Source organism: Cebidichthys violaceus, unplaced genomic scaffold, assembly GCF_023349555.1.
Source record: "Cebidichthys violaceus isolate CVI_PGR_0920_01 unplaced genomic scaffold, fCebVio1.0.p SCAF_17, whole genome shotgun sequence".
Taxonomy (NCBI): Eukaryota; Metazoa; Chordata; class Actinopteri; order Perciformes; family Stichaeidae; genus Cebidichthys; species Cebidichthys violaceus.
Window position 1 is genome coordinate 2915376 of NW_027176340.1, and position 26589 is coordinate 2941964.

Below are 26589 nucleotides of genomic sequence, written 5' to 3' on the forward strand. Positions count from 1 at the left end.
GATATAAGTGCACAGGTGTTGCAGTATTTGTTTTCTTTTAGATATAGTAAGGTTGTTGTCCCTGTCAGTAGTATCACTTTTCTTGACCACAGGGAGCTGTGTTGTCAGCTGCTAAATATGGTTTTAAATGTGTGTTTTTACTTACAATGACTCAACTCCCCCCCCCCCCTCCTTTCATGTGTCACTTTCCATAGGTTCCATATCGTCAAGGACACATTTCCTCTGGTACAGTAACACTGTAACACCACTGGCAGTCGAGTGACCCAAGCAAATAATGTGCCGCAGCTGAAGATGGGGGGTAGCGGCTCCAAATCCAAAGGATTTTGGCCTTTTTCTGGCTCAGGTAGTATCGACGATCCGACCAAAGATGGAAACGAGCAGTCCATGGGGAAAGTTCGGAATTTCCCAAGTGCAACCCCGTTTGTGTTGACTAGAAAAAGGTAAATATACCCTCAGCAGGATGTAGCCTTCATCATACCCTTTTTTTCAGGTATTATAGCAGGCTGATATACACAATACACATAGTAATATTCCTCTTAGTATTTAGATTAGTTTGATGTCCCGGTTCCCCTTTGGTGTCCAGAATGTTCCGCAGATAATAGCTGCATATTGATGGGACGGTATTGCTCATGTCCTGCATACATGCTTTAAATATCTGATAAAATATCTTAAACATCTGAGGTTTACTATTGGGCTGTGATGAAGAAGGTCATGGGAGTAAGCTTAAAGTGACTACTGCTCTCGGTCAAGGCTTGAGAATATTTTATTACATGGTGTATTATGTGCTCATTAAAAAGACGATTTAGAGACATAACATGTGTTTGCACTTAAAACATCCCCACATATTCAACAGGAGAGGACACAGGCATTGAGTTCTGCTGCCTTCATACAATATGTTGTGGTCTTATATACACACACCACTGAGCTGTTTGCTTACCGTACTCAAAACCAGGCATGTTACCCACAGGAAGACAGCTGACTGAATGTTTTGAGTTCTTGCACTATTTTAGGTGAACTACATTGTGTAATGTCACAAAAATTCCAAGGAGGTTCACTGACAGAGCCAAGGCACATACAACCTAAACATAATGCTCACACGTTTGTGGTCCAGTTGTGTATTTTTAAGTGGCTGCTTCATTGTGTAACTCTTTTCGCGTGGAACCAAATACAGTGCATGTGAAAAATAATGTTTGATATTAGTTTTAGTCTCTCCTGACGGTTCGGATGCACACGGACACGTTCTACACGCACCGATCATTCATTTAGTCTCTCTGCTGCAGCTCCATGTACTTTGATGAAGACGGCGACTTGGCCCACGAGTTCTACGAAGAGACGATTGTGACAAAAAATGGACGCAAAAAAGCCAAGCTGAAGAGGATCCACAAAAACCTAACGCCTCAGGTGAGGAAACCCTAATCCCTGAACCGTTTGCTCCACTCACCAACAGCAGCTCTCTGTGCCATCAGTCCAAATCATTCTCTCCTTTGTGTCCTCGCAGGGAATTATAAAGCTGGAGATCCCTTGCATCCATGTAGATTTCCCAGTCGTCCTCTGTGAAGCCTGATGATGTCTGAGCAGTGTCTCAGAGCAGCCGCTGTGTCAACTCCGTCCTGTGGTTTCCCCTACAGCTGGAAGCCCGAACCACCTTTTAAACTAACATGATCTCTTGATATATCCGACGCCCTATACGTGGACAGGCCGACGCGCCGCGTGCTGAGCCTCTGCATGTGATCTGTTTTGGCTTTGTGTGCAGTTAGTCACAGAATAGGTCACCGATGGAGATCTCAGTAGGGTGCCGAGATGGCGAAATCCTACTCCGTTTACAGATCATGGTTTGTGTGCATGTAAGTGTGAACCTGTGTGCAAGAGACACGGGATGAAATGTGACAAGAGTCCTGAATTTATCGCCGCGGATTTGTTCTTCTGCTGTGATTCATTGAACTCTAGGAGTTTGAGGAGGAGGAGGTAACCAATTTCTTCCCTCCGTCACGATCATATCTAGGAGCGGGGAACGTTTTTGATGTGCACACTTTTAAGTTTTCTGACACCATCATGACTCGCTTTATTATGCATGAAAAAGGATCTGCTTATCGGTAAATAGCCTAGGGAGTTGACAATCAGTGGCCCTCGCAATGTTGGACGCACTGGCTTCGATGACATCGGGTGATGGTCACATGGTGGTCACATGTACACAGCAGCAGTGAGTCTAGTAAGAGATCCTGTTTCGTTTGCTGCTCTTGGCATAATATCTTTCACTTTTAATTTATTATAACTGTTTTTTAATTACAATATCAAATGCTAAACTGTGTCATGGTCCTTTTTTTTTAATATATCAATACAGATGAACAGCAAGTTAATGTTTCCACAAGCTGTCGAGGACAAAGGGGAAAGAACATTCATATAGACATGTTTTATATTCATTGCCTGAACAAACTCCTGGGGGGGGTGAATAATTACAGAATCTAAATTCTAGGCTTTAAATGGACTTAGGTTGTGATACACTGCAAATGATGTCGAGTGAAACCGAAATGATAAGAAGATGAAGGAAGTTGCAGGAGGAAATCTCTTTTTTATTAGCGCCAAACGTGTCTTTATGTAACAGTTATTTGGCAGAGCTCTCTGTCAAATGATCAACAGACAGGAATCTAAACTACTACCTAAACTGAACTGACAGGAGCTGTCTACCCCCCCCCCTTCTGTTGAAATTAGCCAACCGTATAGGAAACGTGTGTGTGTGTGTGTGTGTGTGTGTGTGTGTGTGTGTGTGTGTGTGTGTGCGCGCGTGTGCGTGTGCGCGCGCGCGCGCGCGCTAATGAGGGCTGGGTTAAAGAGAAGCCTCCATGGGAAAGAGTTCCCTACGAAGCGGTCTGTGATATTGTTCTCCTCAGAGGATAAAGAGAGCTTTTGCCAAAATCCACTCCACTTTATTGCCTCCATGAAATGATTTTCGTCTACACAAGTCTTTGTGCTGTTTTTACTTCTCTTTTTAAGCTGAGTCTGGGGGAGACACGGCAGTACAATTACTTCTTCTTTTTTCTTCTTGTTTACTTTAACAAAGCTGTCATAATATGCGAGGCCATGAGGTGAATTATATTATTGAGGGTTAAAAGAAAAGATTTGACTCGGCAAACCACCCATCCTCTGGCTTTGCTTCCCAAAGTCTTGCGTCTGCATTTAGGACAAGAAATGAAAGTAAGCTATTATTAAACCATTACCTTTTTATCACCTATCGCCATATCATCTTTTATTTTGTCATTTAACAAAAACAAAAACCAGTGTGAGCTCTGGAGACGCTGTCTAAAGTCATGAGGTCTGAACGCACTTTTGAAAAAGGTAATATTGAAGTAATGAATGAACTCTGAGGTACAATGACCTCACTAAGTTCAACCAAAGGTGTTTTTTTTTTTGTGAAGCAGGAGTCTTAGAATTTGCATCTACAACTAGTCCTGATATGGTGAAGTCCCTTTTAGCTCTTTGCTGACCTTCCCATCTGACGGTACATGCCTGTGGTTATGACTTTTATAGATAATTTGATGGCTGTTACGTAAGCGCTTACTTTACGCGCGTCACATAACGGACAGCCAAGGGGTTGAGAAAACAACTCGACAGAACAGAACCGTTTATTGGAAATCACCCTTTAGCTGTTTTCAGCTGCTGAACTTGTTTTCACTCAAACCGCAGTAGGTGTGTGTGTGTGTGTGTGTGTGTGTGTGTGTGTGTGTGTGTGTGTGTGTGTGTGTGTGTGTGTGTGTGTGTGTGTGTGTGTGTGTAACTGTCACAGTCAAAGTGTTGACGCTCACACCTCACTCACAAGCATGTAGCTGAACAAAATGAACAAAATGCTGCATTATCAACTACTCGGAAATGTCACAACAGATTCTAAATCTACTTAAATCTATTTTAAAGGCATAATTTGAACTGACTATACTGTTGTGTGTGTGTGTCCTGTCAATGACATCCCAATACTGTATACTTAAGGCAGTATAGAGCTAAGTCTGCCTCAGCTGGATAAGCTGCCCTTCAACACTGAACAGCTGAAATAAAGCTAATCGTTGGAACTCCCAGAGGGAGGTGGAGTCTGCTGGATACTTAAACACCGCTGGATCGGTGAGTTTCAACACAGAATGAACAAGTGTGTGAGTCTGCTCTGATGGGGGAGACTCACACTGTGATAATGGAACATTAGAGAGGAAAAGACTTCTGGTAAGAGACATTTTAGAAATCATGAAATGACAGATCTAAAATGTACACATGATTATTGTCTCTCTCTCTCTCTCTCTCTCTCTCTCTCTCTCTCTCTCTCTCTCTCTCTCTCTCTATATATATATATATATATGCTCGTGTTCTAGTTAAAATGTATGTATAAGTATAAGTGACTTTCCTCAGAACAGATGCAAGATATCATTTTTATTCAATTCCAAAGCACTTCATTTAATACTTAATTTAATATTAAAATGATGCCTGGAGAGTCTTTTTCGTAGCCAAACTGTTCAATTCAGTCTTATGGAGAGAAAATTCAAATTCAAATTCAAATAAAATCTGTTGTAAAGTATGTGTTCCACCTGATTTAGCTGACTGCCACTATATAAAAAGAAACAGAAGGACTTAGCCATGCCTGCGTGTCTTGGGCCTCATTCAGTCAGGTTATAATTGAACTGTTAACTCTGTGGAAACTGAAATCCAGCTCAAATACAACAGCCGTCAAACAATATAACGTGGAATCTGTTTCATATTTGCGCTCATCATTGAAACGTGCCTCTGCAGTCAATTCATAGCAATAACTTGAAGAATAGACTACTTTGGTATTTATTAAGGGGGGGGGGGGGGGGGGGTGTGTGCGGCTTTAGAATGTAATGATACGCTGAAATGAACGCCGGACAGTCTTAAAATAGACTTAAGATAAGGTAAGATGTCATTATTTTTGAATTAAATATCCATGATATGTTGATTAAAATGTCAAACCAAGACAAACTATGCCTTTCGTCATTTCAAACGCCCCCCTACTCAGGAGGTCAATGCGCTGAACTGTTATTGCTCAACGTCATCGTCGCTCCTTCGGTTCTATTCGCCTTAGCTGGACGCTTTGTATTAAACCATCAACATGGGTTGAAAGTCCTCTGACTGGAGTCTATCACATGGCAGCTCGGTGGGAAAGTCATTTATCTCACAGTTACATGACGCCGAGATCGAAAACGTGGCCGACGTTATGTCACTGTTGTTCAGCAGTATGTACCGATCCACGGAGTGCTATGCCACTACTTTTCCAACGGCATGTACCATTTCCTAAAGGTAGGTGCCGCTTGAAAGCTTATACTAGTGGTATGTGCCGTAGAATTAAAGTGGTATGCCGTTCATATATAGCCTAGTATTGGCCATAATATCAGTTTCACGGCACATCAGCAAATACTAAATTAATTTCAGAAGCCTTGCATGTATCAAAACAAGACAATGGACCAGATCAAATTGATACATTTCTGTATTTAGGACGCTGTGTTGCGCTACTTTGTCAATAAAGTCCGAAAAAGAAGAAAGAAAAAAAAAATACATTTACGGCATCACTGGTCATGCATCCAATTTGCATGCAATTCGTATATGCATCAGGAGATGGCACTGGTGTGTCTGTCTGACAGTGGCCACAGACAGGCGACGTTATTAATGTTGAACCTGTAACAATATTGTAACAATATTTGTGCCCCTATGTTCGATATGCTCGCTAAAAGTCAGCCTGCCTATGAAATCATGCCTTGCTACACCTAAAAACCATCTCAGACATGAACATTACATGGCAGTCGACCTAAAGATTCTATTTTTTCACAGATGTAATATCGATGACACATCTTTAGATATTATTTTTGGAATGGTTTCGGTTTTATAAATTATTTTTTTTTTTTTGGCTGAATTTAACAAAAGCGCTTGTTTGTTTTTTCCCCTTCTCTAGAGAAAGAGGTGAGAAGGTGAGCGGTGACCATGGAGGCTGTATCTCACTCTGTCTTCCCCACAGCTGGCCAGCTGCCGTGTTTGCTTCTGCCTCTGTTGACGTCGTGGACGGTCTTGTGTTCGGCGGATATAAAGCAGACAAGATGGCCATTGTATTCCCAGAAGCCGGTTCTTCTTGCCTGGAATGCTCCGACGCAGGAGTGTGTCCCGCGACATCGCGTGACTTTATCTTTGGACCAGTTTGACATCGTGGCGTCCCCCAATGAGGGCTTTGTCAGGCAGAACCTCACCATTTTTTATAAGGAACGCCTTGGGTTCTACCCCTATTATGAGCGCAGAGGCACTGCAATGAATGGAGGCCTTCCACAGCTTGCCAGCCTCACTCAGCACTATGAAAAGATGCCCGAAGGTTTGCAAAAATACATACGTGAGCCGGAGGCAAAAGGGTTGGCTGTAATCGATTGGGAGGAGTGGCGTCCACTGTGGATCCGAAATTGGGATATTAAAGATATCTATCGAAATAAATCCCGTGAAATGGTGGCCAAAAAGAATCCGAAGTGGACCCCGGAACAAGTGGGGAAAGTTGCACAGCAAGAATTTGAGCTGTCGGCTCGCAAGTTCATGCTGGAGACTCTGAAACTTGCCAAGAGTTTGAGGCCCAATCAACTGTGGGGCTTCTACCTGTTTCCAGACTGTTACAACCACGACTACAGGAGCGGCCTGAAGAACTACACCGGCCAATGTCCCGGTGTGGAGATGTCCCGCAATGATCAACTCAACTGGCTGTGGATGGAATGCACGGCCTTCTTCCCATCCATATACGTGGGTTCTGCGCTGGCCTCTACAAATGGCGGACGCCTATTTGTCCGAAACAGGGTCAAAGAGGCGATGCGCCTGGCGTCTGTCGGGGATGGATTAGCGCGGCCTGTGTTCGTTTATACCCGCCCTACGTACATCAATCAGATGACCCTGCTGACTCAGGTTAGTTGGCTCCAGCAACAATTCATAACAAAAAAAAATTCATAAGGCTTAACATCCATTATGTCATCTAGAAGTTCAGTTATTGTATTTTACCACCGGTAACGGTGGGATGCGGTCGCCGGGAGACCCCACACTGCTGATGAATAGAAAGTGTCTGTGTGGTGTGTGTGTGTGTGTGTGTGTGTGTGTGTGTGTATTTCTGGGTAGCTTGACACTATAATGACATCACTGCCATGAGGTTAGATACAATACAGGTTGACATTATACTCCCCCCCCCCCCCCCCCCTCATTGTGTGTACTGTTTGTGTAAATGCTTTGTAGACAGATCTGGTCTCCACCATTGGCGAGAGTGTTGCACTTGGAGCCGCAGGTGTAATCTTCTGGGGGGACACCTCCTACGCAAACAGCAATGTAAGTGTCACACCCTCTCTGCTCACCTGATGCTGAATAGTGTTTACTGGTTCGGGGGTTTTAACGTCCTTTCTTTGTGCCTGCAGACCAGCTGCTCCATCCTGAATAAGTATCTCCAGGGAGACCTGGGCCGGTACCTCCTCAATGTGTCTACGGCAGCAGAACAGTGCAGTCAGGTGGTATGTAAATCCCACGGCCGCTGTCTGCGCAAAGTACCGGACAATGAGGTGTACCTGCATCTCAGTCCCTTAACGCACAGCATCAGCAGTCAGGGTGGCCGGCTGAAGGTCGCGGGCGTGCCCGGCCAAGCCGAGCTGGCGCTTTTACGCGCTCACTTCCGGTGCCAGTGCTACAGTGGGTACAGGGGTGAGGCCTGTGCTCAGAAAGAAAAAGGGCAGAATAGAGCCTCCTCTGTCTTAGGGACCTGGCCTCTTTGCCTTTTACTCCCACTAGGACTCCTCTCACTGCTACACTGAGGAAACTGAGAAGCCCCCCCCCCCCCCCCCCCCCTAGAACTGCTTCTGCCGGCCCTGAAAAAAGGACAAATCGCACTTTTCAACACATTAGGTGATCATTTGCGGCGCACTCGTGATGATGCCGAACGCTCATGCGTCGTCACCAGAGGTTAATGTATATCACATCATGTCAGATCTCCGTGCTTCATGCTGGCCTGGGCTCGCTATAACTGGGATCAAGAGGTCGTCATTCCACATTGAATGGGACTACAGTGTAATTGTAGGCCTCTTCCCACAGAGGATCAAATGCATCATTTAAAAAAATACTTTTTAATACGTTTTTTTATTTATGTTTATTTTTTAATTTTTTTACAATGGACACAATAATACAAACAAAAAAAAGTTGGAAGAACGGTACCTTTGATGCCCAGCGGCACACAGTATTCACAAGTTGCTGTTGAATCATAACTTCAGGTACTCTGCATTTGGGTATTGCTGTCCTCAAACATTATTGTTTCTATCTGTTGATTGATCAAGCTGTTAAGTGTTAGCCTTATGAGTGGCATGTAAATAGTGCATTATGCCAAAAGAGGTGATACATTATGAGGAATGGAGCCTTAAATATCCTTGGTTATCTTTTTGGCTTAAAGAAACAACACGGCTGGACCTGCCTGTTTCACTTCAAACCTGTGCCTTAACTGGGCTACGAACTACAAAGTGCTCTTCTTTATGGTTGCCTTTGTTTAGAACTTTTGACTGTTGAGGTTTTTGCAACAGTGTTTATCTCAGCCCTCTGCTGACACCGGTGCTTTATACTAATACAGACTCTTTAATAAGCCCACCATTTATCATTTCATCCATAAAGGGAGATGTATGTATAGAGGAAAGGGTGGGACAGACCTGACAAAGACAAAAAAAAAAAAAAAGAAAAGATCAATGGAGATGCATTTTCATGGCATCGTTCTAGTCTGTCAACCACTCGAAGTGCTTTACACACATTCATACAGGAATGGCAGAGGCTGCCATGCAAGGTGCCAAACTGCTCATCAGGATCTAATATATTTATTCACACACACACACACACACACACACACACACACACACACACAGACGGTACAGAACGTACAGACATGCGGACTGTAATGTCACATTTGCCAAATTGCTGTTCATGAAAACACACAGATACTAGCAGCATTGTGCAAAATACACAATACGCATATTTAAGCTTGTTTCATATATACTGTTATTGGCGCATCTGTCGGCTGATAACTGTCAAGATTTTTTACATAAATGCCAAAAATGTGTTTGTTTTTCTATTATAAGTTGTTTCATTACTTCGTGCCGTGGCCGCAGTAATATGTAAGGGATCTGTTTGTTTCTGTTCACGTTTAATCCATTAGGCTGATACTAATCAGATTCTCTAACCAGACTTTCTTTAAACGCTCAAACATCCATATTAGCCTCAGAAAACCAGCTGGCTCTGTACACAAATATCAGTTTTGATTTTTGTGTGTGTGTGTGTAGATTGTCATTGACGATGTGTTGATAGCAACTACTGTAGGTTCATCTTCAAATGAGTTCATTGACATGGAAATATATGTTCTTGAGTTTCATATTTATACAGTAGGTTTCTGTATTTATTCTCTATGGCACTGCTCAGAAAAGTATTCAGCTACCTAAAATGAGTTGTTTTTCATAAACTGGAAAATTGAGAATTTGACTTATTAGTATTGCGTTAGAATGTTTTAATTATGCTGCAACAATTTTAAGTACTGCACTTTAACGACTTTTTTTTTGTTGAGGTGGATCTAGCTTTATTTCATGTTAGAGATTTCTTCTACTGTGAATTTTGTCTGAAAAGAAATGCTTCCGATTGTTGTTTTTCCTCCTTTTAACTTTCATAAGGGTTATTTGTCATAAATAGGATATTTTGCTGTGTGGGGAAAGACTCCTGCACATATTAATTGGGTTTAGAAAACCAGGTCTGACACAGTAACACTGGTTTACGGTATAGACAGGGACGATGTCACCCATGTATAATTTCCCCTTTAGTAATATTTGACGATTATTTGCACGTACGTTTCAATGTTCCGCTGTAAATCACTATGTACAAGAAGACATCTACTGCCAATCATTTTCAAAAGCATATCATAGGATTTGAAAGTATTTTTCTCAACTTGTAGGCAGCAATTGCTTTTCATTTATTGCACAACAGTATAAATGTCAACGTGAGACTTTGAACTTGTTTGAGATGAGTAATTATCAATTATTATTGTTATCAGTGATGATGCGATGGATTGTCGCACTCAAGCACGTTTCCAGTCTCAGTGAAATCAGTGGTTGCCTCTTGGATAAAATGATAAAAAAAAACTATGAGTCTATAATTTATGTAATCTTAGAATTTAGTTTTGTGCCACTCCACCTCTCTGTTTTAAAAGCAGCTTTGATGTTAATTAGGAAATTACCTTGCCAGCTTTATTTTGCCCGACATGTATTGATGCTATTCTTTGAAACCAAATCTGAAAAAAAGGGTTTTGTATTTGAAAACATTTTGTATTCACCTTTTACATCAGATATTGAATTAATTAAAGAGGAATTTGAAGAAGAAAAAAATTCTGGTTCTGTTATTTTCTGGAGACTATATTATAAAAACTGGAAATGTACGTGGTCAAATATGACTTACTGATTAATGTGTTCTATTTTTTTGGTTTACAACAAAAACACAAAGAATACCAGGTACAAGGTTTTAAAAATTGGCGTCAAGCAAGTAAATAATATTAAAGAAAGTGGAAAACAACGAATGCCACGATGCCTGAGAGTCGAACTCGTGTTTCAGTTTACATGGTCATTGCAATTGTCTGAAGTTCCAGGGTGTCGCGATAGATACTAAAAGTGTCATTCAAGTGACGTTTGGTCTTTGGTTGTAATATTTCTGGCGTGAATTTGGTACTTTTCCAAAAAAAAAAATCAGAAGCAGTTCGGTCAACTGTTCCGCGAGCCGCAGCAGGAAACGACGTGAAGTGCGTAGTGTTGTTATGTGCAGCTAGAAATGTGCTCCGACGAGGAACAGACGACTTAAACCTTCTACGTGAAAGAGACCTATTCATCAAAATTCCTATGCATCCCTCGACTTTCTCGCGTGACATTACCTGTCCAGCTTTGACTGTATAATTAATTGATTGGACATTTTTTCAATCCAAGGGACGCGGGACGTACAGGTAGTGTCTCGTCAGAACAATAATGTGTAACTTAGCGTCAAGCTAAGAATTTCTCCTCTCAGATACCAAAGCTAACGTTAGCTACCGCCTACCACCAGCATCGACCCCTGGAGCCGCTCTGCAACATTTCCCCATCACTGGCAACCAGCAATGCAGAAGACATGACGATAAAGCAGACAGCCTCGTCCACCCGCCAGTGAACGTGTCTTAACTATCGCCTCCTCTGTCTCGGTAGGTTGTCCTCTGGTGCTGCATCCTTAATGTCTCCTGCAGCGTCTCGCTGTACGGAGGTGTAACGTTAGCTAGTAGAAGAGCGACACATCGAGCGAATGTGAGCTCATTTTTGCATATTTTAGCTGAATTCGTCGGCTTAACTTATTTGCTCTGCAACACATCAGCATGTCCGTCCTTCATCCTAGAAGGTTAGCTTTCCTGTAACATATGACTCTTCTGTCTTTTTCTCGATTCACTTTGTGTCACTGCACAGCCGCCTCCAGAAACATGTTGTTTTGTGTGTGTATTTTTTTTTTTTTTTTTTTTTTTTTTTTTTATAGTTTTGGCCATCATTCCTACGTGTTGTGCAATCCTTTTACTCATCAAGTCAATTGTTGGCATCTGCAGGTGTGGCAACATTAGTGTACTGCACACACAGCTTGTGTTCCTCCTCATATTAACGATGCAGTTGGTGAGTTAGTCTGTGTGAATGATGATTTAAAACTAATGAAAACATAATGTAGAAATCAAAGCTTGCGAATGTAAAGCCATAGGTTGAACCACACTGGTCTTGATGGATGGGGATTGCAGTTTCCGTCTACTGTCAAACAATTACAAATACCGTATGATCAGGATCCACATGACGGTCTCTCAGACAATGCTCTCTCTGTCACTTGTTCCCAGATCGTCTACCTTGACGGAATGAATTTCTTGCGTAATCGTCTTGTTGTTCTGGGCCTGGTGTTGTTGGCCACGTTGCTGCTGTACCTGCTGCTGCCTTCCATTCGCCAGGGCAGCATGGAGCCCTCCCTGGAAGCTCAGAGAATGGGGCTGATGGCCACCCCTCCTCCCCCAATTCCAACCATCAACGTGTCCATCCGCACCGGGCAGCTACCCGGGGACCCTCCACTGTTCTTCAGAGAAGCTTTACCTGTTGATGGAGCTGGACGACAGATCTTGCCAAGGTGACAAGTGGAGAGAACTATTTAAAACATCTGAGCACGTTGCATGCCTTGTCCTTGTAATCACAACCAGAGAGTGAGGATTATACAGTGCACACAAACACACCGGTGGTGCTGCTAATCTACAGCTCTAACGTATGGTAGTTGTCCTATCCTAAAAAAATGATTTCTATATGCAGGCTGCAAGTGGTCCTTCTGCATGGCCAGGCCTTCACATCCAAAACCTGGGAGGAGCTCGGCACGATGGCACTACTGGCAACTAATGGATATCAGGCCTTAGCGATGGACCTTCCAGGTAGAACTCATTGTTATTGCACATTATGATGAGGATGTCACCTTGAACTGAACTACACACATTGTTTACAGTATTGCAGATTGCACAGTTTAGTCAGAAAACTGTGACTTTATTATTTTCATCACAATGAATAGTAATATACTAGAAAATGGATCATTGACAAATGAGTAGATTGACACATTCTTGGTGTTTTGTGTAGAAAATATAATATATATATATATATATATATATATATATATATATTTTATTTTTTATTTTTTTTTGAGCTGATAGTGTATGTATAATAATAAGAAGTCACAGTGAGTACACATTGAAAAGCACACCGGTGTGAACAGGGTGTACATTTGTTCTTCTCCTCCGAGGTTATGGAAAATCGCCCGACTCTGAGGCTTTGAAGACGGATCAGAATCGAGTGGACCTTCTGTCAAGGTTCATGGAGTCTTTGGGCGTCAGGGCAGCGGTGCTGCTGAGCCCCTCCATGAGCGGACATTACTCCGTCCCCTTCCTCATGAAGAACAGCGCTCAGCTCCAGGGCTTCATTCCCATAGCACCGGTCGGCACACGGAGCTACACTCCACAGCAGTATCAAAATATTCAGGTGAGGGAGGTAAAGAGGTACTGTGTGTGTGTGTGTGTGTGTGTGTGTGTGTGTGTGTGTGTTGCATAATGCAGTCATTAGTCTCTGTATTATGTGAGTAAACATGACATTAGGGAGAACTTTTCTGTTTTGGGTGAACTGTGCCTTTAATAATGGGGAATCATTACACTGAGGTATGACCAGATTAACCCACCAGAGAGCCTTGTATGTGTGTGTAGCATGTCTCTTCAAACACACATGAAGTACAACTTGTATATCTTGACACAGTTGTATGCTGATATTGGTGTAAAAACACATTCTAGTCTGTGTAGTTTCACAGTTTTCCTCACTCTCCTGTGTGCTCTCTCTTTTTTTTTTTTTTTTTTTTTTAAGATTCCCACTCTAATTGTGTTCGGAGCCCTGGACACTAATCTGGGTGCCCAGTCCCACAAGAACCTCATACAACTTCCACATCACTTTGTGCTGAAGCTAGAAGGAGCTCGCCATGCCTGCTACATGGACAAACCCAGAGAATTTCACCAAGGCCTGATCGACTTCCTCAGCAAACTGAAGTGAGACGTGTGGTGGAGGAAGAAGAGGCGGAAAGAAGGAAGAGGACGTAGTCGGAGGAACACTAGTCCCCCTAATCAATGGTTTAGTGTGGTGACAATTTTGCTCAAAGGTTCTAAGAGCTGCATTATTCTCATTTTATCATCACCCGAAGCAAGAACATTGGCATGGGAGTAAGTGTGAATACACGGAAATGGGCTGTAAAACCTCGTAGTGACATTTAACACCACCGTAGTTCAGATGTTTCCATTATAGAAGTATTATTTTTGTGTCACCCAAAAATACTAGTTCCGCTCAGCTTGTTGTTAAAATAGCTTCAGATTTGTATAGTGGTGCGTTTTGTTTCATGTGTTTCATGTCTCTCTTTGCATGTAAAAAAACAAAACAAAAAACAAAACATGGAAAGTGTTTGCTTCACCGTTACCATTTTTGTAGGTGACATGTAGGTTTGCTGCAAATATGCAAATGTGGCAGGTGCCTGTGTTTTGAATAGCTTCTGTTAGCTTCACATTTGACAATAAATATTTGTATATTAAAATCTGGAAACCATTCCAGCTTCCCAGAAAACATATGCTAGACAAAAAGAACCCGAAGTGATGCACACTGTAATAAAAAAAAAAAAGTTGAAAAGATTTTTAAGAAATAGCTCACATTTATTTATATTTTGATGATAAAGTTATATGTAATATATTTGCAATAAGTTTGGACAATCATGCAAAAAACCAACTTAAAATAAGGCGTGCATATAAAATAAAAACAGAAATTGTGTGTTTTGTATGTGTCATTTGATAAAATGCCATATTTTGAGGATTCTAGGTTATTATGATATATTTACATCATTTTACTGCTAACTTATCTAACTTTTGGGAAAGTTCTTGGGAGTTTGCTTGGTCCCCCTCTTGCCTTAAAGTGCGAAAACACGACCAAGTACAGAAACGTTGCAGAGCCCAGACGTGGATGTTTCCTAAAGCTGCGGTGTGTTGAGCTCTCAAGGTAAGCATATATTTTACTCCTTTTAGTGCAATGAATGAATACAAATTTAGAATGGAGAAGAAGGAGCACACAGAGCAGGGCCAAATATAGATACTGAAATAAGTATTTTGCATTTCAAACAAACACACTGCCCGCGTTGGCATTCAACAACTTGTTGTTGGAGAAGGTGACCAGCAGGAGGCGCAGTGTCATCATGGTGAACTGACAGGGTTGACCTCTTCATGCTCCTCAAAGACCCTTCACAGCGAGGCTCGCTCCATGTTCCACACCTGCAGAAAGAAACAAACGGTGCCAATAATTGTATGGTCACATGACAGAAAAAAAAAAGTCAAAAAAAGCTGGAATTTGTGTATTTTTACTTTAAATTGGTCACAATCGGTGAGTGGACAGTTATCGGCTTACTTTGACTGTCTCTTGATACTGGAGCAGGTTGATGGTCGTCAGGGGAGAAGGACCAGAGCACCTCTTCATCATGGGCCGCTGGACCCTAAAGGTATGGTGACAACATTTACACATCACAATACATCATAAAACAAAATGTATAACCAGTAGAAACCTTGAACCCCCTATCAGGAACACAAACTCTTTGCCAGTGGAAGAAAAATAAAATCTACATTAAGCTGTCCTGTTTTTTTGCTATTATTCGCCATATGAAGTAAAGGGATTCCCCCTGTGAGGGGAAATAGACCTCACAAGACATGTTCTGAAAAGCTTAAAGCTAAAAATAGAATATGATACCCATACCTATAGTGTATTGGCCACAGACGTAAAAGTATACGGTTACCCATGTATACTTGAGGCAGTGTATTTCAAGTGGATGCTGACAAAAATGCTGCATTTTCATTATTTTAAATGTCCAACAACACAAGTGGATCGCCGCCTTTATTTCCCGTTTGTCTCCATGGAAACTATTTGACCTTCATGATTTTATCAAATTCACATGTACGTATAAACACACTCAAACAAACATGTCTGCTTTAATATCTTGAGCGTTTTGTTGGCTCCACTGGAGAAGCAGGTGGGGGTGGATCGCCAGAATGCACTGTCAAAGGTGCTTCAACGAAGTACTGAGTTAAGGGACTGAATACTAATGTTAATGCAAAATGTCTTTATAATAAATATCTGTTTTCACTTTGTCATTATGCGGTATTAAGTGTAGATTGATGAGTGCAAAATGTATTTAAATATCACTTTAAACTGCAATCATTGAGCGGAGTACAGAAGCTTCTGCCGCATCACACCTCTTCTTTTAGGAGATTGCCACGATATAGGACGTCAACATAGTTGCTATTAAAGTTCTGTAAAGTTGGAAAGATATTCAAAGATTATTATTTCATGAAAACAAGTTGGATAAACAATAATAATACGTAAACAAGCATATTAAATACTTGCATGGATATTTATGGCAGTTAAAATCCAAGTATATAACATATAATAGCATAACACTCACAGTTAACATTTTTACTTTTATTTATACAATACATGTTGCTGATTACACTAAAATAATATATTTCTTTATAATATATTAATATAAATATATTTTGTTAATACCTCATCACATTGTACTTAAATACTGTACGTCTTTTGAATACATTAGGACATATATTTTATGTTAACGCCTGAAAACAGTTTCAAACGTTTATAAACTAGTGTTTTATTCATGCGACAGGTCTTTTATTTTGAAGGGCAGAAACGGGTCCAGTCTGCAGCAGTCAGACGACAAGTGGACAACACAGGGTGAGTACTGTGATTACTTCAGCTAATAAGATTGAATAAATCTCCGTTATGTTCTGTCCTGTAATCCATGTTTAATACCAGGACGTCTGGTCTGTTAACTAACATAACGGTCAAGGCGCAGGCGCAGCGTCTTCTACCACTAAAGAGAGAAGAAGAAGAAGAAGAAGAAGAAGAAGAAGAAGAAGAAGAAGAAGAAGAAGAAGAAGAAGAAGTTAACAAGCTAACAAGCTACGAGGATAGCTAGCTGATTTAGCAAAGAATTGGTCGTCCCAGCTTTATAACGTCAACGGCACAGGCTCCCGGCCCGGTGAGTGAGACAGCAGCTACAACCGGAGCTCGCGTCGGTCGGTTTAGCTCTGAACAGATAAAGGACACAATGATACGATATGTCTCTCTCGGTCCTTGCACGTCGGTTGTTATATTTATCGTAATGGTAACATCTGTGTGTCCTCAGAGGAGTTAAACAAATCACGCCATGCTGCCTGACAAGGATGGTTCAGGTGCTGGAGGCGGACACAGCAGCTCTCCCGGGGGAGAGGACCTGTCCGTGAGTCTGTTCAGAGAGTACCTCCGTGTCAAAACTGTGCACCCGGAGCCTGATTATGGTGAGATATCATCAATATCTGATACTGAGACATGCCCTTTTGGATTTCTGTCATTTATTATAACCCTGTTTGTTGGGATTGTAGTCAAAACATCTGTTGAAATACAGTTTACACTACTTTTTTTTTTTTTTTTTTTTACGTTGTTTTACTGTTTTACTATAGACGTATTTAAAAGAAACCGGTATCAAAGTCTATTTCTTATCTGCGTCAGTTAGAGATTAAAGGAGACGTAATAAGCCCATTTTCAGGCTCATGCTTGTATTTTGGCGTTCAACTAGAACATAATTACACGCTTAAATGTTAACAAAAACATTTGTAATACTGTTTGTCTAAATATACCTGTATTCACCCTCTGTCTGAAACCCACGTTTGCATAATTCAGTGGAATTTAGTCCATGTTTACTTCACGTCAGCCGATTAGTCACATACACTGGAAATAGACACATTTACGATGTGTTTTTCTCCCTGAATGTAGCGCTTCAATACTCAAAGTGTATTTCTAAAGCCCACAGACCTGCTTCATCACGTCACAGACTGTAGCCCTGACCAAAACAATGGCATCGCAACACAGTGGCAGCTGTGATGTGTTGTTTTTTTTGTCTGCAGGAGGCCTGGTCTCACGCTTCATGATAGACCTCAAAAAGCCATTTGTGTTGGTTCAGTTTCGTGACCATCAGGAGGTACAATACCATCCTTCTGACCTGTGACAGTGTGGGATCCCAGAGTAGTGAGGGTTAGGAGAGCAGACATTCATCTGAAAGTGGCTGACAGTGGTTAGGTAGTAAGAGAAAGCTTTTTTTTTTTCTTTTTTTTTCTGTGACTGTACCAAAGTCCAGCAGTATTTCCACAGCTAGCAGCAGCAGCAGCAGCAGCAGCAGGATTTATGACTGTCTAGTGTTCTGAGAGGTTTTACATAAGTATTAATATTTAAACGGATCGTTCCGCTTATCTGTTTATTCATTTATAGATGCTGCTCTTCGTTTCCTGGACAGAATAGCAGAGGAGCTTGAGCTACCTATGAGAAAGATCGAGGTGTGTGTGTGTGTGTGTGTGTGTGTGTGTGTGTGTGTGTGTGTGTGTGTGTGTGTGTATGATATAATTCATGAAGCCTGCACTTGTGTGCATGGTGTAAATACAGTACAAATATAGGTGATATTTTTCTGAAAGTTATTCTCTCTCTGTGTAGGTTTGTCCAGGCAGAGTTGTGACCATCATGACGTGGGAAGGGACCAACCCCGCCTTGAAATCCATCCTGCTGAATTCCCACACAGACGTGGTACCTGTCTTCCAGGTGTGGCGTCTGTCTCGGTTTACGGCGTTGCAATCCTGTTATTACCTGTGACAGACATGAAAAAAAAAATGGATTTGATATCAATCTCTTCTCCAGGAACATTGGAAATACGATGCTTTCAGTGCTTTCAAAGATGCAGAGGGCAACATTTTTGCCCGGGGATCACAGGACATGAAATGTGTAACTATACAGTGGGTATAAACTGCCTTGATAACTTGTTTATGTGAACAGGATTTGCACTCTAGTGTTGTTTTGCTCTTCATTTAATTATGTTCAGTGTGAGAAACACCTTGTTTTTAAGAGCCGCTCCCTTCACCTGCATACTGTCAGTCCAGACTACCAGTTCTCATTCGCGTCTTAAATCTGCGGCGTCTTCTTCTGTTCTCCGCAGGTACATCCAGGCGGTCAGAAGACTGAAGGCGGAGGGACGGAAACTGATGCGCACGGTGCACTTAATGTTTGTTCCTGGTAAGGTCTTCGATTGCTGCCCTCCTCTTCTCTGTAGTTCTCATTCACGCGCCCTCGGTCCAACCACACCGGTGGTTTTCGCTCATTTTGCCCGATTAGACTTCGTCAGTGAAGACAGAGGAGGCGTGTTCAGACTGTGCTTGATAGCCATCTTCCTCGTTCTCCTTGTAGCTTGTTTACACCTGTTAAGTTGGACCCATCTGTTAAAGGAAAGGCTCCTGGTTTCATGGTGGCAGTTGATAAATATTGATCAGAGCTTATTATAAACCAAACAGTGAATGAGAGTGAGACTACAACGTACTACCTGGTAGCGTGATAATGTCCATCACGGAAATATCATCACTCTAATGTCAACTGCTACATGTTTTGGTTAGCAGAGGCATACGACCCCAAAGCTGCTGACACTTGTAGAAGTGGCATGGTGTGGATTATTAACCTGCTTAATGTGTGGCGCAAGTAGCATCTGAGGCCGTGAGTCTGAATCTGTATCCGCCAGGTAATCAATCATCAGCAGGGTGTCGAGATGAAGTGTGACCTTTTACTACTTGTAAGAATCGGTAAAGACAGTAAATTACCTTTTCCATTTAGAGTCATCCACTGCAGCCGTACTAAATCTGTGTTTAATACCTATGGTGCTTGTAGAATGTTGTCTATTCACCTAAAGCCTTTTGTTTCAAGTCTGCAAAAAAACGATAAATAGAAAATAGAAATGTGGAAACTAAAATGTGATCGTCTTTCTTTTTAGATGAAGAAGTCGGAGGTCACAAGGGAATGGAAACATTTGTGAAGCATCCGGAGTTCCAAAAATTAAACATTGGCTTTGCGCTTGATGAAGGTAAATAAATAACTGTTTGCAACATCTTCTTTCAAAAGTTAATGAATAAGACCCTGAACACTGAAGGTCACTCGAGTCGCTTCACGAGGTGAAAACAGCTTCATAATATCAGTGGTTTGATAATCGTCCGTTTGCCAAAGGAACGCGTCTGCACAGTGGTGCCTGATACAGAGCCAGCACTTCATCTGATCTAAAGTGCACAGTTGGATGTCAGGCGCGTAGTGATAATTGTGATATTTAGATATTACATGTTACCCACTGTGCCAAATTACCCGTATTGATTTTGAGGCAAATGTGTGCTGAAATTCAGCCCCTGCTTGTGGCGCTTCAGACACCCTCCTGTGGTGTAGTTGCTCATTTGTACATCATCAACTTCTGTCCTTTGCCCCACAGTTTGTTCTTTTAATAGTTGTTTTGATGCTCTAGACCAAGTCAATTTCCAAAAGGTCCAGATTGAATAAATCTCCTTGTGCAAAGGTCCGGAACATTACAATAATATCTAACTTGCACTATTTAGTGCCATATATATATATATATATATATATATATATATATATATATATATATATATATATATATATATATATATATATATATATTCAAGAAGTCTAGTAGTAACAACGTCTCTCTGTAGTAAACAACTGTCTTTAGAAATACATGTTCTTATCATTTCAAGTAAAATAAGGGTTGGATTAAAGAATAACTGACATAACAGAACTTTTGAAAAATGTGCATCTTAAAATAAATTACTTAATTTTAGAAAAAAAAAAATTCACTGAATTGCCCTGTAGCTTTAAATTCAGTGACAAAGCCCTTCAAAATTGCATGCATAGTTACGAAATCATTTCATCTCAGGTTGATAGCAGAACATCTCAAGGTGTCACTCAGAGAGAACCAGGACGTTCTGATGCAGCATTTCAAAATTAAAGCCCGTCAAAATCGCATGCATGAGCTAACATTCAAATCACATTCATGAGACAATTTGTCTAACTTCAGATTAGATTTTAGAGTCTCGACGAATGTTCACCGTGTTTTATTTGTTCTATAGGTCTGGCAAACCCTGGCGAGGCCTTCACTGTGTTTTATGGAGAGAGGAACCCCTGGTGTGAGTATGAAGTAAAACCTTCATGAATCCACCATCTTCACAGATTACAGGATTTTAGAAGGACGATAAAGTCAATCTTGAGTCAAGCAGAGTGACTTCTTTCTTCTTTCCAGGGATTACAGTCCACTGCCCAGGCAGTCCGGGTCATGGGTCCAGGTTTGTGGAGAACACAGCTGCTGAGAAGATGGTAAGTTTCAACACAATGCAACCAGTTAATAAAACTGTTAAATCCTAAAATCCTGTTGTACTTATTCTTCTTAGCGCCAAGTCATAAACTCCTTCCTGGACTTCAGAGAGAAGGAGAAACACAGGTGAGAGATTGATCTGTTTACATCTGGTACCCAATGTTTCTGGAAAGACATGTTCTCTTTAATTACACGCATATTTATAACACATCATTATTGTCATCGGCAGGACAACGAGGCTGAAATAATACTGACAGTAACTGACACTGAGACTGACCCTCCGGCCAAATAATGAAAGAGTAGTAACTAATTGAAAGTTAAGGCAAATACATGAGTTAACTTGCATAATTCTAAGATGAGTCCATAAATCAGGACTTCTTGGAATGTGGCACAACTAACTAAACTCTAACTGAAATACCAGTTTTAGAACATTTCCTCTGTATTCCCTATAATTAGAACCAAATTACATAATTCTCTGCAGGAAACTTTCAAGGGAATTATTACAAAAGCATGTAAAGAAATTGTAACACACTTCATGAATCTGGCCCCTGGTCAAAATGCTAATCAGCCATTATGTGTTGTGTTTGTGTCCCTGAGACATAAATGAATATGAGCGGAAACGCTGAATTGCTAATTAGTTCGTTGGTACAGAGAATTATGATGTAAACAGTTTTCTTTGATTAAAAGTCAAGTTCATTTTCAGTGTTGGCCTTTCAAAAATGCAATTCTGCTTTACACTGCATTACTGCTCTGTGTGTGTGTGTGTGTGTGTGTGTGTGTGTGTGTGTGTGTGTGTGTGTGTGTGCGCGTGTGCGTGTATTTCAGGCTAAATACCAGTGAGTGTTTCACGCTTGGTGATGTCACCACTGTCAATATGACCATGGTCAAAGGAGGCGTGGCCTACAACGTCATCCCAGCCGAAATGGACGTCAGCTTTGACCTGAGAATACCACCGAAAGTAAATCTCCAGGTGTGTGTGTGTATGAGTGAGCTTGTGTTTGTCTGCGTTACTCATCGACACATGCAGACATCTAATATACAGGCAGATGTGTCATGTGTGAAATGACTTCCAGCTTCAAAGATAACTCCAAACTAACCTGATTATTATTATTGTTATTATCCTTCCAGGAGTTTGAAAGACAGATCAAAGAGTGGTGTAAAGAAGCAGGAGAGGATGTCACTTACGAATTTGCTCAGGTCAGTTCACTACGGTTCTAAAAGTGCCGTCGCCTTGCTCCTGTTGTCAAATAGATTAAATTAGCTGCCATCCACTGCAGAAACATATGAACCAAACAACGACTTCTACAGCGGAGACTGACCCTTGGTGGAGCGCCTTCAGTGCAGCCTGCAAGGCAATGTGAGTACACTGTACACACTAATAATGCACGATCGGTCTGTGATTCTGAATGAAGGTACTGCACTGAATCTGCCTTTTGTGTCATAAAAACGGTGTCAATACCTCCCCTGTAGGAACTTAACTCTGCAAAAGGAGATATTTCCAGCTGCCACAGACAGCCGATTTATCCGAGCAGTGAGTATAAATTCATTAACTCTTGATTTTTTAATTCTTTAATTTCGCTATTCCGCTCCGTCGGTTCTGTGGCTAACAATAGGTTTGCTTGTTGAATCTAGGTGGGTATCCCCGCTATCGGCTTTTCACCAATGAACCGGACACCGATCCTGCTGCACGATCACAACGAGTATCTGAACGAGCGAGTCTTCCTGAAAGGCATCGGCGTGTTCGAGAGGCTCATCTCAGCTCTCGCCAGTGTTCCTGCCTTTCCTGAAGAGGCTTAGACAAGCCTTCATTTGAATCCTCTCTAAAAACGTATTTCACCGATGATCTGAATATTTAACTTGAATATTTTGCAGAGATTACCAAAGAATAATAACATGTATATCACTAAGCCAAACTGAGCACTTAGCCTTTGGTACTGTTGATTATTTGTTTTTGATGATTCTCAGGATATAGGCACAGTCAGCTTTGCATTACAGTTTTTTTAACATACTGACTGTATGTCAACATTGTTGATTGAGTGTGCCTGTGTGTGTGTGTGTGTGTGTGTGTGTTCACAGTCTTAAAGATATATCACCTGTTGTGTATACGATGTTTTCCATTCGTATGGAAAAAAAACAACTTACTCAAATGTGAAGATGACTTTGATTAAACATCATTTAATTGCCACTTTTTAAATTTAGCTTGATTTTAAAACTATGATTCCACATATATAATTTTATTTAATAAACTGGAATTGAATTAAATGATTTGTTTATTTCTTTCATGTTCATACGTTCTGATGAGCAATTTAAAAGACGAAGATGAATGAGCAGCAGGATTAGAGCTGTGTTATGGAGGAAGATTTCAGACTGCCTACGGCAAAGGCTTTTAACCTCCAAAAAACCATCTGCTTCAAGGACAGGCAATAAACTTTACCAAATATACATCAATAAAGATGTCCAAGCATCAGTCAATATCTTCTATATATACTGTATATAATCTCATCTAACAGATGGATTCACATAAACTTTGAGACAGACATTTATCATAAATTATAATCACTTTGGTGACCACCGTCATCATTATCTGGCCCAAATTGTCATTTCTTTAATACGGGGATTTACTGTATATTCAAAGTCCCGCAGAACTAATAACATTCCCATCAGCCTCGGCTGTAGCCTACTTTTAGTACTATTTAGCAAATGTTAGCATGCTTACATGCTAAACTCTGATTTTGAACTTGGAAACATACATGCTAAACATCAGCATGCTAGCAATGGCGTTGTTAGCATGTTAGCATGTTGATGTTAAAGCTACACCTACAGTTTCACAGAGCCTCAAGCGTTTATTCTGTTATTGTCGGTGTCTTGTTGTCATACTAACATTAATACAGTCAAATATCTCATTAAGTATAATACATTTCATATAATTGTATTTTAACATCTATTACAACAAGACAAAGTCTAAAATTAGCCTGCTGTCAATGCCAGCCAAGCTAAGTCTCTACAGCAAATCACCTAAAGAAATGTTATTTGCTTTTATTCGAGAGAATTTGCCTTAGATTATGTATCTAAAATGGAGAATTTTAGTAAACAAGGATGTTGTCTAATGAAGATACAATAAGGGAAATAAGAAATTAAACATGTCTTTTGGTATGTAGTGCTGTTAACATGAGGCAAAGGTCGGTCTCATCTACAGTTCAGCTCCCTTTGGAGTTGTCGTCCAATTAACAGCATATGGTTCTCCAAGGGGGACTGGCAGGAAGACTGTGCAGTCAGTAATTAGTCTTCTCTCTCCCCAGGACATGACAGCAGTATTAGCACATGGGGCCATCAGGGAGACGACTAAAAGCTGAACCCACATCCTTCCTCCCAGAGGGGGCAAGAATAGGTGCAGTCATCCTGTTGGCTGAGCCGTCGAGCATCTGAATGCCTGGCTGCAGAAAAAACAGAGATGCTGTTGAACAGTCTATTGAAGAAAAGTTCCAAATCTCACCGTTTCAGGAAAGCTTTTCATGAATTTGGTACAGCATAAGCATTTCCGCTGCAAAAAATCCGCAGCCATGTCCCTCTTGTTTGCTTCGTCTTACTCTCGCTACAATCAGGGGTCCGGTTTAGGATTCACAACAGCAAATCTAAGGCGAGCCGAGGTGAGGTGAGGATTCAAGTCTCGGTCAAGGGGCGTCTCAGCAGGGGGCTCACACACATGGAGAGATTTAACCCGGCTCCTGCAGTCTCTCCACGTACACCCTGTTGTGGTTTTATCAGCATCAATATTATATTAAACAATCAAACAGCTCTCAGAAACATATTGCAATTAGGGGACTGACTGTAATGACTGTGACTTGTAAAGGAGGGATGAAATGAAAAGGTGAGAAAGCCCAGACTGAGGGAGAAAAGTGTACACTAAATAAAATATATGACCATATACATAGAAACAAAAGTCGGAAATTATCTTTAAATCAACTAAATCAATCTCCATTGCAGCGGCTTCATTTTACATCTTCGACGTCACTGCTGAGTCTCAGCTCGCTGGTTTTCTTGCTTCTGGGGAGAGCTGTTTATATTCACAGATGCTGCAGTGAAAAATAGAACATGCATACTGTATATCTTTCAAACCTAATGGCATTTCTCTTACTGTGCTCTCCCGCTGTGCAACTGTCTTCTGAGGGAAATCACAGACAAATCGTTTTGTGATATCCACAACACATTTAAGTGGGAGTTTATTGTAGACCGTCAAATAGTGCAGTTCTACAATCGCTGCGGTCAATATGTTTTGTTTGTCCTATTTATTTTCCCATTATTGTTATAGTTTAGGTTTTTTCATTTTTGCATATAATCTGAAAGTCTACAGTTAAAAAAAAATGAAGATTTTAGTGAAGATAGATCGAGATTAAAGAGGGTAGTTGGTTGTTGAATTGTCATATCTTTAATGTATGAAATGTACAATGTTACAGGCTGTGACTTGTTAGGCTATAGGATCTTATTATTACAATATATATATATATATACATATATAATATAATAACATAGGCAAAATAAAGATACCAGACTTATTTAACACAGCTGTGACAAATGACATTCACAATGCCTTTGTTCTATTTAGGTTTACAGCCAACCTACTCAACACCAGTGCAGAGTCACTGTCACAGCTAAATGGAATGCAGCCATCTTTCTTTACAGCTGTGTTTAACAAGTCCAACAAGTGTCTGATGTGAGTTAGGTCTACTGATTGAATGTATACTAGGAAACGTGAGGAGGTAAGACATCAAAGGGACCAGTAATGGAGACATACACATTTATAAGTGATATTATATTCAGTGAAATATACTGTCATGTATCAGTTTGATATTTTTTACAACATTTTTGTTATGTTTACGTTACACTTTGAGGTATATTGGTGTTTTTGGGGCTTTAATTACAATGAAACCGACTTGACTATTGACTTTATTATTCATTTGTCTCCATAAATTCTTCATTCTCCCGAAATAATTGAACACACTCTATCATGTATTTATGTTATAACAGGTGTGCGCATCCCATCTTTTATTCAGCCAAAAAATAACCAATCACACACTCCTAGAACCATACTGGACTGAAGAGCAATGCACTGTATGTGCACTTATGTATTCACTGTAAATAGACACATTTTTATCATCTGGGGCTCCATAATTTAGTACTTTACTGCCCCCCCCCCCCTGTAAGGAGCGCTCGTGAATAACCTGTTTGGGAGCCCCACGAGATATATTTGCCGCTGGACCTCTTGTTGACATCCGTTCTACCGCATTGTGGATGTACTCGCCTCCAAGTTCTCATTCAGCACAATGCTCATAGCAGACTACACATAGCAGCTAACAGGCCTTTATTCACAGCAGACATTTTGACACGTCATTGTAGGAGAAACTCAGTTGAACATCGACAATGGCTGCATTCAGTTTCTGGTGTCCCAGTTCCACGGCTCCGGTTTTATTCAGACTGGCTGTCTGGCTTACTGGGATACTTAAATGGAGAAGAAGTTACCCCTGTGTTTGATTAAGTTAATATATGCTAGTTAATATATTCGGTACATGACTTGTCTGGTAAGTATTTACAACATTGTGTCAGTTTTAGGGCTTGATAGGCTTAATGAACCTCAGGTTTTGGGGCCTAAGGGCAGTTGTTTGTTAATCCAAGCCTTGTGAGTAATTAAACCGTTTTTTTCTCATTTTGTTACAATCAAGAGTCGATCATTTGCATCCACGGACGTCTGAATCA

The 26589-nt window shown here is 40.9% G+C and overlaps 4 protein-coding genes across 6 annotated transcripts; all 4 read left to right on the forward strand.

The window, feature by feature from the left end:
* The first annotated feature begins 197 nt into the window (after positions 1–197).
* Positions 198–2303, forward strand: LOC137873726 (tumor suppressor candidate 2-like). Its single transcript, XM_068712103.1, has 3 exons — positions 198–440; positions 1281–1401; positions 1499–2303. Exons 1-3 carry the CDS (start codon positions 292–294, stop codon positions 1562–1564), a joined length of 336 nt encoding a protein of 111 aa, XP_068568204.1. The 5' UTR covers positions 198–291; the 3' UTR covers positions 1565–2303.
* A 1823-nt stretch (positions 2304–4126) lies between these two features.
* Positions 4127–7833, forward strand: LOC137873727 (hyaluronidase-2-like). Of its 3 annotated transcripts, none has more exons than XM_068712106.1 (4): positions 4127–4203; positions 5939–6918; positions 7240–7329; positions 7416–7833. In XM_068712106.1, the coding sequence occupies exons 2-4, from the start codon at positions 5968–5970 to the stop codon at positions 7803–7805; spliced, it is 1431 nt and encodes a 476-aa protein (XP_068568207.1). In that variant the 5' UTR covers positions 4127–4203; positions 5939–5967; the 3' UTR covers positions 7806–7833. The 3 variants fall into 3 exon arrangements, with proteins under 3 accessions (XP_068568207.1, XP_068568205.1, XP_068568206.1); XM_068712104.1 differs by lacking the exon at positions 4127–4203 and adding an exon at positions 5070–5289; XM_068712105.1 differs by lacking the exon at positions 4127–4203 and having other exon boundaries at positions 5298–6918.
* Positions 7834–10859: 3026 nt separating this feature from the next.
* Positions 10860–14387, forward strand: abhd14a (abhydrolase domain containing 14A). The gene is made up of 6 exons (XM_068712108.1): positions 10860–11002; positions 11101–11233; positions 11900–12180; positions 12357–12472; positions 12835–13070; positions 13443–14387. The coding sequence occupies exons 3-6, from the start codon at positions 11918–11920 to the stop codon at positions 13623–13625; spliced, it is 798 nt and encodes a 265-aa protein (XP_068568209.1). The 5' UTR covers positions 10860–11002; positions 11101–11233; positions 11900–11917; the 3' UTR covers positions 13626–14387.
* A 1946-nt stretch (positions 14388–16333) lies between these two features.
* Positions 16334–23100, forward strand: LOC137873729 (aminoacylase-1A-like). The gene is made up of 16 exons (XM_068712109.1): positions 16334–16349; positions 16465–16656; positions 16804–16954; positions 17922–17986; positions 18141–18245; positions 18342–18436; positions 18637–18713; positions 19459–19548; positions 20597–20653; positions 20767–20840; positions 20915–20964; positions 21664–21808; positions 21967–22035; positions 22116–22195; positions 22309–22369; positions 22471–23100. The coding sequence occupies exons 3-16, from the start codon at positions 16825–16827 to the stop codon at positions 22633–22635; spliced, it is 1263 nt and encodes a 420-aa protein (XP_068568210.1). The 5' UTR covers positions 16334–16349; positions 16465–16656; positions 16804–16824; the 3' UTR covers positions 22636–23100.
* The last annotated feature ends 3489 nt before the right edge of the window (positions 23101–26589 follow it).

Coding starts and splice junctions, on each gene's coding strand:
- LOC137873727 (XM_068712106.1), top strand. CDS start 5,968: ATGGAGGCTGTATCTCACTCTGTCTTCCCCACAGCTGGCCAGCTGCCG. Junction 6,919..7,239: donor AGATGACCCTGCTGACTCAG/GTTAGTTGGCTC, acceptor AATGCTTTGTAG/ACAGATCTGGTCTCCACCAT. Junction 7,330..7,415: donor CCTCCTACGCAAACAGCAAT/GTAAGTGTCACA, acceptor TTGTGCCTGCAG/ACCAGCTGCTCCATCCTGAA.
- LOC137873729 (XM_068712109.1), top strand. CDS start 16,825: ATGCTGCCTGACAAGGATGGTTCAGGTGCTGGAGGCGGACACAGCAGC. Junction 19,549..20,596: donor TGGCTTTGCGCTTGATGAAG/GTAAATAAATAA, acceptor TTTGTTCTATAG/GTCTGGCAAACCCTGGCGAG. Junction 22,196..22,308: donor AGTGCAGCCTGCAAGGCAAT/GTGAGTACACTG, acceptor CCTCCCCTGTAG/GAACTTAACTCTGCAAAAGG.
- LOC137873726 (XM_068712103.1), top strand. CDS start 292: ATGGGGGGTAGCGGCTCCAAATCCAAAGGATTTTGGCCTTTTTCTGGC. Junction 441..1,280: donor TTTGTGTTGACTAGAAAAAG/GTAAATATACCC, acceptor TCTCTGCTGCAG/CTCCATGTACTTTGATGAAG. Junction 1,402..1,498: donor ACAAAAACCTAACGCCTCAG/GTGAGGAAACCC, acceptor GTGTCCTCGCAG/GGAATTATAAAGCTGGAGAT.
- abhd14a (XM_068712108.1), top strand. CDS start 11,918: ATGAATTTCTTGCGTAATCGTCTTGTTGTTCTGGGCCTGGTGTTGTTG. Junction 12,181..12,356: donor GGACGACAGATCTTGCCAAG/GTGACAAGTGGA, acceptor TTCTATATGCAG/GCTGCAAGTGGTCCTTCTGC. Junction 13,071..13,442: donor AGCAGTATCAAAATATTCAG/GTGAGGGAGGTA, acceptor TTTTTTTTTAAG/ATTCCCACTCTAATTGTGTT.